Source organism: Channa argus, chromosome 3 (genome assembly GCF_033026475.1).
Source record: "Channa argus isolate prfri chromosome 3, Channa argus male v1.0, whole genome shotgun sequence".
In the NCBI taxonomy this organism is placed as follows: domain Eukaryota; kingdom Metazoa; phylum Chordata; class Actinopteri; order Anabantiformes; family Channidae; genus Channa; species Channa argus.
Genome location: NC_090199.1, coordinates 16,301,322 through 16,313,455, shown reverse-complemented (window position 1 = coordinate 16,313,455; position 12,134 = coordinate 16,301,322). Strand labels below are relative to the sequence as shown.

At 40.1% G+C, this 12,134-nt stretch overlaps 1 protein-coding gene across 29 annotated transcripts in view; it reads right to left on the bottom strand.

Moving 5' to 3' along the window:
* Positions 1–12,134, bottom strand: part of ptprdb (protein tyrosine phosphatase receptor type Db) — a 131,392-nt gene that overhangs the window by 60,289 nt on the left and 58,969 nt on the right. For 28 of the 29 annotated variants that reach the window (XM_067497222.1, XM_067497229.1, XM_067497232.1 and 25 more), the window contains one exon: positions 1,171–1,320. The exons of the other annotated variant lie outside the window; for it this stretch is intronic. In XM_067497222.1, coding sequence (XP_067353323.1) covers positions 1,171–1,255 — 85 coding nt within the window. In that variant the 5' untranslated portion in view covers positions 1,256–1,320. The remainder of the gene's footprint in view (positions 1–1,170; positions 1,321–12,134) is intronic. 29 annotated transcript variants of the gene reach the window in all.

Below are 12,134 nucleotides of genomic sequence, written 5' to 3'. Positions count from 1 at the left end.
GACAAAGTGAGTTTTATTAAATTTTTTATCTGCACTTATTACTTTAAACTGAATTTATACACATGGAGCTGAATAACACTGTGTTATTAAAGCTACTACAGGGATGAAACAATTAATTGATATAACAGCTTTTAAAGTCACTTTCTAATGTCAATGATGTATACTTAATTGAACACCTTTGGACAAAACAAGCTACATGAAGATGTCATTTTAGGCTCTGGAAAATGGTTAGAAAAAAACAATTAAATCCAAAAATAATCAGTTGCAGTTGCTATTTAAACTCATAAATTATCTTCGCTGAGAAGTACATCATACAAGTCACAACTAATGCTCTCTCTCTCTCTTTTGTACACACACACAAACACACACACACACACACACACACACACACACACACACACACACACACACACACACACATACACAGGCGGTATAAACACAATCACACAAGCCATAGAGAAATTATCTGATTTGCCATATGCGGGCTGTCTATCCATGCCAAGTAATACTGGGATGGACAAAAACAGCTGGCCTTGTATCAAACCTGCTACTCCACACACATGAATGCACTCTCTCTCTCTCTCACACACACAAACATACGGTTGGGAAGTGACATCAGGGATGGAGTGGTTTGTAAAAGAAAATCAGGTCATTCATACCCCAATTTATGCATGCATCCATTTTCAAACAGTATAATCTTTTTAATCCATATTAATGTACTGTATCGAACATATGTGTATATTTGTGTACATGTCTTTTTAGGGTTGTGTGGACAATCAATGTAAGGACATTTTGGCTACTCCTTGAAAACCCAAAGGGCAGACTGATGATGTACACTTGATCTGAGGATTATATTAGGTTTGGGGTTGAGCATTAAGTTGTGATAGTTACGATTAAAGGGCAATTCATAGTGCTCAGGTAGATTACGGATGTGCATGTTTCTATTCCTACTACAAATGGGGATACGCACGTGCATCACATTTGACGCACTGCCATTACGGACAGAGTATGGGACCATTGCGGATGGTTGCTGTTGTAGACAAGCAGAAAGCATAACTGAACTTAAGGTAAGAGGCTATGAAAAGCCTTTGTTTCCGTGAGTCTTCTCACTTATTAAGAAGACAAATGTTTGTGTGCGAACTACATGGGTGAGACTGTGAAAGGACTTACAGTCAGCATCAACGAGGAAGAGGAAGCTGAGGAGGAGCAGGCCTGGACTGGCAGAGAGCATCATGGGATATGTCGACACATGCATGCTGTATCCACCGTGAGCTCACTGCCTCACTGTACAACAGGAAGATAGAAACAGGCCCTCACAACCTGGGGAGAGAAAGAATCAAGGGAAAATATACTCATTAGCATCATTCAAAAAGTCCAAATTAGGAGAGTTTCAGATATTATGTGCGCGCACACACACACACACACACACACACACACAAACACACACACAGACTTGAAGTGTGTGCGTTCCCTCCAGGCTTTACACCCCAGTTATGCAGCTGCCTCTCCTCTTCACGCTTCATTAGGACCGTGCACTCATTGCCGGAGGTGTGTTTTGGTGTGTGCGCATCTGTGTATGCATGTGCGAGACTTCACAAAGTAGCTGATGAATATCAACTTATGGCAAAGATTTACCTTTTAATAATCAGTCAATTTTCAAAGTTAATTTTTTGTCTTTCAAGTAAGCATTGGCCTCCATTTGTCTGCTTTAGTTTTTACCTGTTATACAATCTACAAAGCAGGCTATACTTCAATACCGGATTTCCTCCAAATGTACATCAAAACAGCATAATTTCAGATTGATGAAAAGGAATGAATGGCATTACAATGGAGGGCTGGAAGGATGGAGCGAGAGATTGATTTACGATGCTGAGATTAAAGTAGGAGGAGACTGATGGGTCTTATCTGTTGGCTATGTTGCACACAGTGTTGGATCAGCATACAAGTGAAAGTCTATCCTTTCATCCTTAACTCACATCCATCCTTAGACTACCCCTCCCTCTGATCACTTCTTCTCTCTTTGTACCATACACACACCTGTTATTTTCACGTTTATCATTTAGTTACTTTCCTAAATATTCTTAATATCATCAAATCTGTGTTTTCTATCTCTCTAATGTTCATTTCCCTTTATTCTCAACCTAGTCTTTTACTATTCCTCTCTCTTTTCTTTCTTTTTTTGTCCTTTTCCTGTAGGTCTCCGATGCTCTGTCTGTCTCTGCCATCTGCAGTGCCTGGTGTGAGTATCTGGCATTAGAGGAGATCGGCGTCACTCTGTGTGTCAAAAATCTCACAGCTCAAATCACATGGCACAATGAGACATGGCAGGCCACTGCTGCTGTCCAGAAACTGACAGTGTTGAGTGAGAGAGTGTTTAGATATGTGTGGTGCATTATTGCATGAGTGTGAGGCTGTGCTTGAAGTGCAAGCAAATGTTGATGCGTCAGCATTGCATCTACATGCATCTACGTGTGTATATACTGCTTGTGCCTTTGCTAAACTGCTTGCACATTAGCTCGCACAAGTTGCATGTTTCTGTGTTATTTGTATGTGCATGTGTTTGCAGGCATTTCAACACTGGAGAGAGTCATCAGCAGCCACAGCAGCAACAGCAGCAGTAGTCTTAATCCCCTCCACTCCTGAACAAGCCATCTGATTAAAAAAAGACAAGGAGGGTGGGGGTAGAAGAATGCTGGAACAGAGAGCTCTCAAGGCAGCAAACAACTAAACCCATACTAGATTTTCACTTGGCTTTGGGATAACCTAGATCTCTCCATGCACAATTTGAGTTCCCTGCACCATAATTTAAACTACAACAGTAGATATGGGCACAAGATAAAAGGCATAATATTTAATTGCCTAATGGATCTCATCACAACCAAGGGAAAATACAGTTTTACATACTATTTCTTAATGATTTAACCAATGAATAATTCATATACATTTACATTATTACACTCATTTTGGTGTTAGGACTTCCTAATAGAAGAAGCCTTTTGGGCAAGAGGTGAAATGTCTTCATGAACCTTAAGCTAATGGAGCTGCCTCGGAATAACAGTTGGAATAACCTGAATGACAGAAAATCTCCACAAACAATTCACTTCCACAACTTCATCTGTACTTAGCAGAAGCTACAGCTCAAATGCTGATGCTTCATTTTGTTTCTGCAACATTTTGGTTAAAAGTGGATCACTGATAAAGAAGGGCATCTGTTTTGGTGTGTGTGTGTGTGTGGCACCATTAATCACTCAGCCTGATTCGATGTCACTGGAAAAGCTTGCATTATTTAGTATCTCACTTCACAGCATGCCATGTTAATTAAAGAGCTAAGATAACGGGGAGAAAGAGAGAGAAAGACACAGACGCAAAGAGGAAAAGAGACAGAAATGGGAAAAAGGCGTGTAGGGTAAGGAAAAATGGAACTAAAGTGGCAAACAGAAGTACAAAATACAAAATGTCTTTGCGAGTATTACTGAGGGCCTAACTGAAAGCTTCCCTTGGTGTCTGAGCTTCTTCTGTAGATCGGAGGGTTAGCTCCAAGCAATTCACTTACATTACTTCCTATCACTCAATTATACACTGTCAGTTTGCCTGAGCCTGCAGCGATCAGTCACACTTATCTCTGGGATAGTTTCTGACAGAACAAAGACTGGCTCATAGAACGACAGACTAGCTTATGTTTTTCACAGGACAGACAGAAGGACACATGGGGATGGGGGAAGAACGGTGGGGCGAAAAAGGGGGAAACAAACATAAAAGTTATAACATAAGAGTACAACAATGATCTATATCACGTTTTAGTGTATTGTAATGTATTACAAACAATAGTGTGTTGTAAACAATTTAGTGGATGTTTAAATGAAGTGGGGTTAAAGTGTTTCTGTAAAAACAGAAAATGTAAAATGATTCTGCTAATTCCAAATTGGTTTAAAACAAAGATACAATACCTCTATTGTAATAATAATAACAAACATGAAATGGTTTAAAATATTAAATACAGTATTTAAGGGGGCGTCAGTTAGATGAATGGTTAAGAGGCACATAACTGTAACGTCCAAGGTTCGAGTGGGCCTTTGTTTCAAAGTGCCAGTTGAGTCATACTGGAGTCATACCTCATTCATTTTAAATAGGGCGGCCAAAACATTAGAACCACCTCTACTTATAATGCACTCCAGTACAACTCCACTATCCACTTTGAACTCAATAATAAACACATTATCACCTTTCTGATAGTTTCAACCTACAGTGAAAACTGAGAAATTATAACTTCGTAAAAGTAGAATTCATGGCAGAGCCACTGTATTGGATTGGATTAAACTGCACAGGTGATCTTAATGTTATGTCTGATCGGTGTATCGTGAGTTTTTACAATCATCCCATAGCTCCAAAGCTGGGGATACATGTAAAAAGGTAGGCACAGAGAAGGAGAAACACAAGTACAGGAAAACAAATGCAATTGCATATACAGTAAATGCAATGAAAGGAGGGGAAAGGGTAGGGGAGAAGCTGGGTGCACCGGGGGGGGGTCTCCAGCAGTCTAACGATATCTATTCATTCATGGACACAGTACAGCTACAATATATTTGCCTGTAACTTGTCTCTGGTGAAGCTGCAGTTCTGGGAATGTGTTGTGCTGAGCAGGTTATCTACATACTCTGCTCTGGCTGGGCAGCTGTTGTATCCAGACACCAACAATGGTGGTGAATTGCTTGTAAAAGTTGTTCCAGTTTTATTCTGGCCCACTAATTTACATAGCATGTTAAACACACCACATTAACAATCAGGAAACTACAATGATCACCCTTTCCTGCTTTTCCTTTATAATTGATCCACTATAGGTAAAGATACTTTCTGCTTCAGTTTCCACTTCCAAAAACATGATCTTAATAACATACGTCACATATATTAAATGCACATCGTTATCAATTGGAAAACAACCTTGATCAATGTTTCCACTTTTCAGTTTATAATTCGAACTGTGCCAGGTAGTACAAACTGACTCTGACTGAGTCAAAATGTTCCCGATTTGCGTCAGAGCATATTAAAATAAATTTCAGTGCATCTGTGCATCTGTGCTCCTGTTGCATGTCAAGCACCCAGCGGATAGTACTCAGCAGCACAGCTGGATTCCCATTGACAGTGATTGGGCAGCTGCTTCTGGCCCAAAGTTTTGCAGCCGTATGTGTAAATGCCCTAAGTGCATAGCAGCATAACTAAGAGCTGGTTTAGAGTCACCAAGCCAATTCTAACTATAAACTTTATCAAAAATGAAAGTTTTAAGCCTGGTATTAAAAGACCATGTCTGACCTGGGGGCTGGTTGAACAGCCTCCAATTTTGCTTTTAGAAACCACCACCTGCACTCTGAGATGAAAGTTGTTTACTGGGATGATATGGTACTTTGAGATCTTTGAGATACAATGCAGCCTGACCATAAAGGGCTTCGTATGCAAGAAGGAGGATTGTATGTTCTATTCTGGATTTTATGGGGGTCAATGAAGAGAAGTTAATAAAGAAGAAATGTGATCTCTTTTGCTAATTCCAGTCAATACTCCTGCTGCAGCATTTTGGGTTAAATAGGGCCTATAAAGAGGCTTTATAACGATTAATAAGAGATGGGGCTAAAAAGTTGCATGATGCAAAAGTTGAAGCAAAAGTTAAAAGAGAGAATGAGTTCCAAAAATGGAAATAAAAAAACAAGGAACATGTGGGTGGTTGATGAGGAAGAGAGAAGGATAGACTACAAAGCAAAGGCCTAGTACAGCTGGAAGGGATGTTGAGAACAGAAGATAAAGACAAAGACAAAAGACAGATCCTAAAAAGCATAGCTTAAGGCAAACCATGTGCCATGGAAAAGAACACTGAGTATCCTAATTTGATTTGATATTCCCAAAGCTGAACCACCAAATGCAATTAGACATACTAATTAACTTATTCTATTTGCCCTATTGAAACAGTTGTATACTGACAGAAATGTCAATTTGTATTTGTTGCATCATAGCGCTGCAAGAAAAACAAGATAAGCTGAGTGGGAAAAACAAGGTTTGTGTTTTCCCCCTTTTCCATAAAGGACAGCGGTGTTCTGACAAAAGAAAACGAAACTAGACTGACCACAGGACTTTATTATAAGACAGATGTGATATTTACCATGAATTCAAAATATAAAGTCTTATTAAATCAACTTTCTTGGCATGAGCTGCCAAGGAGTTTCACTTATTAGAGATCTGTATAAACTAAAAATAATGTATATGTATACAGAAGATAACTCAGTAACCAAGGTAACATTAAGGAAATAAGTAACTCCTAACTTCTTTCTTGACCTCTTTCCAGCTCTTGGTCATTTATCATTTATAATATACAATCTTTGCCATAATTGTTTACAATGTATTATTTTAGCAAGCTCACTGTGACCCCAGGGAGTCAATCCCTCATCAAAATTTCTCGCGAGGGTCCATGTAGCACTGATGATGCAGGAGGATTTCATAAAAGATGTCAGTTCATATTTGTTTTAATATGAAAGGGACCCCAGTTTTCATCACAAAGAAATATGGAATCTGTTCTCAGGATGTCTATTTTTGAGAACTGTTGGGTCCACCACTGTATTGTCCTAATGTCCCATTCTTGACAGTGCTGTCTGCTGCCTGTTCTCACTGTAATCATATTGTAAGGCAGCACTAGAAGTGTTTGATGTTTTATAAACCCGACTAAATGTAGCCTAAAGGTTTTCAGTTCTTCTGTTCTCAGATTTTCCTGTCTTAATGTAGGTGGTTTCAACTTTGACACATCGTTTGATTATTTACAACAACCTAAATTGATACCAGAGCTTTGCCAAACAAGTTGAAGACGCCGGCTTGTCATTCACTGAAGAATTTGCAAATGCTCAGACAAGCCTGAAGCAGACAGATAACAAGCAGTATGGAAATAAGATTTCTCAAAATACCAGCAAAATGCAACAGTTCCCTCCGTGACACACTGATCTTACCCCTACTGTTTGTGGGGATGGTAGCTGATGACATCATGCTGTGGCAGAGATTTTAACTGCCTCTGCATAGGGTGACTCAGCTGGTAATAGCTGTATGTATACTGTACTCTAAGTTTGTGTTTACGTGCATCTGGCAGAGAGAGAGACACACAAACACAGAGAGAGAGAGAGAGAGAGGAAGAGACCTCAAGTAAACTGCCTTTTTAACTTTCTCAAAAGCGAGTCAGATGCTGATTTTGTGGGGGTGGAGACAGGCACATAAATTACATTTTCCATAGATTTGTATGCACCTGATTCAGATGCAACAATAAGTCTACCTGGATGTCATTTTTCACTGCCAGTGCTTCGGTTTGGCTTTCACAATATCTGTGCATTAAAACAATTTCTGCTTGACTAGTACGTTTTACAGCAGCACAGTGGTGGAGGGGTTAGTGCTGCCACCTCACAGCTAGAAGGTCCCTGGTTCTAAATATAGAAGACCCATAAACTACCCCATCAGATACAATAATACACTGGATCACTGATACACTGTACGGAAAAACGCATGTCACTCATTTCCCTGAGCAGCTTTGGGTCACTCAGATCACTGCATGGTTCATCTCCCCCCCGACCTATAAGCAAAAACTAAAATCTGTAACACTGTGTAGAGATGAACCAGTGAGGCAAAGCAAGAGCCACAGGACTTCTTTGACTGCACAGAGTGTTTTTGAAGCTGCAGCTGAAAACCTGATGACCCAACTAACACAGTGACATTGTACATCAGTTTTTGTGAAGAGATGTTTGTGCCAACCACGACCTAACATCCATACAGCAACAACAACAAGCCATGGTTCAAAGTGGGCCAGACCATAGAGGCCGCTTATAAAAGTTGGCAAAGACTTCTGTACAAGCAGACCAGAAATTCACTGATTCACTGACTCAAAGAGATCAAGGTGGCCAAGAGAAACTATGCAAACAATTTAAAAAACAGTTTATGAGCGTGGGAAGGCTTTCAGGACATTACAAATTACAGACCGAATTAAATTTACTAAAGTTGTGAAGGACACAACACTCCAGCCCTCACCTGCACCATCTTAACATTCGCCACAATCACAGCCCTTCCAACCCCCTACGTCCACCTCAAAACACCAATTGCATTCTGTCCCCCACCTCCCCCTGTAGATTCCCCGACTGCAATCACTCCCTCACCTCTGTATCCAGATACCCTGAATACCCTCAGGATATGTGAGAAGGAGGTGAGCTGATTCTTCCACAGAAAAGCAGGAAGTCTACAGATCCAGATAAAATTAGCCCCTTCTGTCTGAAACCCTCACCCGAATGTTCAACAGATCAGTAGAGCTGTGTGAAGTCTCCTGAACCTTCCAAAACTCTACAGCCCCAACAGTAAGAAAGCCTCTAACAAAATTACATATCTGACATCTGTGGTCATGAAATCCTTTGAATGACTAGTATTGAACCACCTGTCAGACAATCACATGGTCCCTGTTAGAGCCGCTGCAGTTATCCTACAGGGCAAACAGGTCAGTAGTTAAGATGGGACAGCATTATATCGAGATGACAGCGAATCTCAGGAGGAGGGAATGTTTTCTTGATGTCAACCAAAGACTAGAGGTGGGAGAATATTATCAACTCCATCCTCAAAAAGGCTCAGCAGAGATGCACTTCCTACAGCAGTATTAGGATAATGTTTAATTAAGCCTGGATGAAGAAAAGGCCATACATTTAAATAATTAATTATAATGCCCTATAAATGGAGCTTTCTAAGTCAAATGTTTAACATTTAGTGGAAAAAAAGCACCTAGACTTCTAATTTGATTAAACAATAAAAATCATGACTTGAAGTCTGATCGATACAACACTAATTCCTGAATTGGTGCTCATTGTTTTTCCCACAACATAATGGACAGATGTAAAGTGCGTTAAGATGAGTGTGTTTTGTTTGAAAATTGTCTTCTACACCATTTGCCGTTTTAGAACATACTGATACCTTAGCGCCTTATAGCTGTGAGAACAAATGACCCAATAGTAGTTTTCACAGGGAGATGGAGCCCCAAAAACTCTGAGAAGTAATTTGAGTTAGCTTTCAGGACACTGGCAGAAACAAGAAATCAATAAGACAAACTGAGAAGTGAGGAGGGGAAAATGTGATTGATGATGATTTAGACTTTCTGGCTATACTCAACTTCTCACTTCCTTTAGTTCCCTAAACATCCCTCCCTGCTTCCCTCCATCCTTCCCTTCCTCCCTTTATTTTGAGCTTCGTTTATTGCCTTCTTTCACTCACCCTCTTTCCTCGCTCCCTCCCTCATTTTCCTGTCCCTCTCTCTTCTAACCAACACTACCACACTTTCACACTATCTGTTTTTGTTCTTTCTTCCATTCGCAAAGGCTCCCAAAAACTGTAATTTTTTTCCTTTGTACTTTTTTACTCTTTGGCTGTGTGTTAGTGGTCTCACTAATATAGTATTTTTTTTCCAAAAAAAAAGGGAACACTGAAATATCCTTTTTGGGGGGGGATATTCTCGTGTATATCCAAAATAGGAATGGAATTCCACTTTTTCTACTGCTTCTTTATTTCCAAAGTCTACCCGTTTGGATTGTAACTGTTCCATTCCTATCCAGAATACACAAATGTATTTGTGTATTCTGTATTATTTTTTATTTATTTATTTTTTGATTTCAAAGTTCAAATATGGGGTCATCGCTCCGTTTTGTCTTAGTTCTATTTCCTAGACATTAGAATTAAAGCTTTTCCATTGATTCTTCCATACAGAAGCATAGTCCTCTTCAGCATCCTTCTTGTATGACAGCGACCTTGCCCCAACATATGAAAGATGAAAATCCACGGGGCGACAACATTGTTGAATAATGGGCAGACTTTGACAACACCAGAATTTGTTGGTCTGCCTGGAAAGATGGTGTTGAATAGACATTTATATATCACAGTAAATATTGTTATTGTTGATATAACAGATGAGGGCAACCCTAAGATAACAAGTTTGGACCAATTTATGTCAGCTGCCTCAAAGCTGATAAATACTCCGTTTCCTCCCTTGGCCTCAACAGACACATGCACAATAATACATTGCACCAGCTTCACAGATTGCTTATGGACTGTTGTGTTGAAGCAGGCAGTCTGATCGCATCAATAACCATCAGAGCCGAGAGCCACAGTGCCTACGCTCTCTAATTGTCACACAAAAGTACAAATCCCTCCCACTACTTTCCACCTGTCATCACTTATTTCACCCCACTCTCTGATGTTTTCTGACAGACAAAAACACCTGGTCCTGTTTATCCTCTCTATTAGTAGGCAGGATTTCATCAGCATTTAGCCTGTGGGTGGCTCTACTTTTCTCCTTCTGATGATAAAGTGTCCCATACAACAGAACTGACATGCAGGGTAAAAAAAAAAACACAAAAAAGTGCACTAAGCAAAGTGCTAAATGTGAGCAATAGAAGGGTTAGGCCAGCTGTGACTAACAGGACCATCCTGGGCCTCCACTTGACCACCTCTGGCATCCATCCATGATATGGAGAGTGAAAGAAGGAGAGGGACATAGACGGAGAGGAGTGGAGAAAGGTTGAGTGGATTAGCAAGAGGTGGGGGGATGACAACATGTAATTACCTACGTATCCAGTCTTTAGTGGAAACCTCATCGGAGGCTAATTGAGCGGTGCATTAGCGAGAAGATCGTAAAGATAGCAGCAGGACTGCAGAGGGAGGTATGGGAGGAGGAGGTGAGAGGGAGATGAGATATGAGCACCAGCTGAGGGGCATGAAGGTCAAAGAGAGGGAGTTTAATGCCAGTGAGGAAGAATGTGTGAGAGGGAGGGAAGGAGTTGGGAAAAGTTCAAGTAATGTGGTCAAGTACACAGGGATTCTGTATCTGTCACTGCGTAACTGCAGCTAGGATGGAAGCTTTTAGTGGAAGCAGCAAAACCACAATGGAATCATGCTTTATGAGTAAAGGTTTTCACCCTTCACTTGTGTTTATATATATATTTCATAATCAATAATGAAAACAATATTTAGCTTTCAGGTTGCTGATATCAATATTGTACATTATGTCTTACAACCATAGAAATGATCAAAGTACATTCTACTTTATGAGCTTAGGCTATAGACGCTACGGACATTCTATTAATATAAAAAAATAAATATTGAATTAAAGTATATATTATGTGTGAGGGAAATTTCAAAATTTAGGTAACACTGTTTCACTGTTTTCACACTTCTCACAGACCCACTATCAAACCTGCTTACACCAGTGCCTCCTTACCTTTTGCTCCCCAGCAAGACATCCTGTCTCTGGCCACACAAAGAAGTGATTAGGTAGATATCAACTATAAAACTACCTACACCTGAACATTTGCTTCCCAGAAGGGAGCCCACGGGAACCAGCACAAATCATCGATCTCAAGAACTTAAAAGACTATGAAGACAAAAGGACAAAGTAACATGAACTTGTTAATTAAGACTCCTGACCACATTGTATGAAGGTTGATTTGCATTGACTCATCCCTTTGTTCTTTGTGTGAACCCAGCTGTTGAGTTGTATGTATAAAAGGCTGAACAACCTACACATCTTGGTCAATCTGATTGACCCGCTCTAGAGTGTAGCTCTGTTCTGCTCTGCATGTTTCTCTATTTGCTGATTAAATTCACCGTTATCATTCACTTGTAAGTTGCCTTTTTGCCTCCTAACTTGCCTTACAGTTTTTGCCACGACATTATGTACAATACTTTAGAACATTTACTTAATTCATACTTCTGATATTCTTGCTTATATTTGTGTTCTAAACTATTTTCAAAATACAGGCTGTCTTCAGTGGCATTCACTGTACAGTAGAGAGCCTTTAGTGCTGTGGGGAAAGTGGCACATCGAAGGCAGTCATCTCTATAAAGTGCTTTAGTTCATGGCTGGATGGAGGGAAGCATAGATCTATGGATGGATGAGTCTGCAGTATTGTTATGGTATGACTGCATTGGCCCTGCACATACTACTGTAAGCGCGTGCAAACACACACACACACACACCCACACACAAACTAATGATCTAGCTGATGGGATGACCTCCCAAAGCAGGTGGAATAAAGAGGTGATCAGCCCTTCAGCAGGACTAACATCAAATAAAATATGGATTTCCTCCA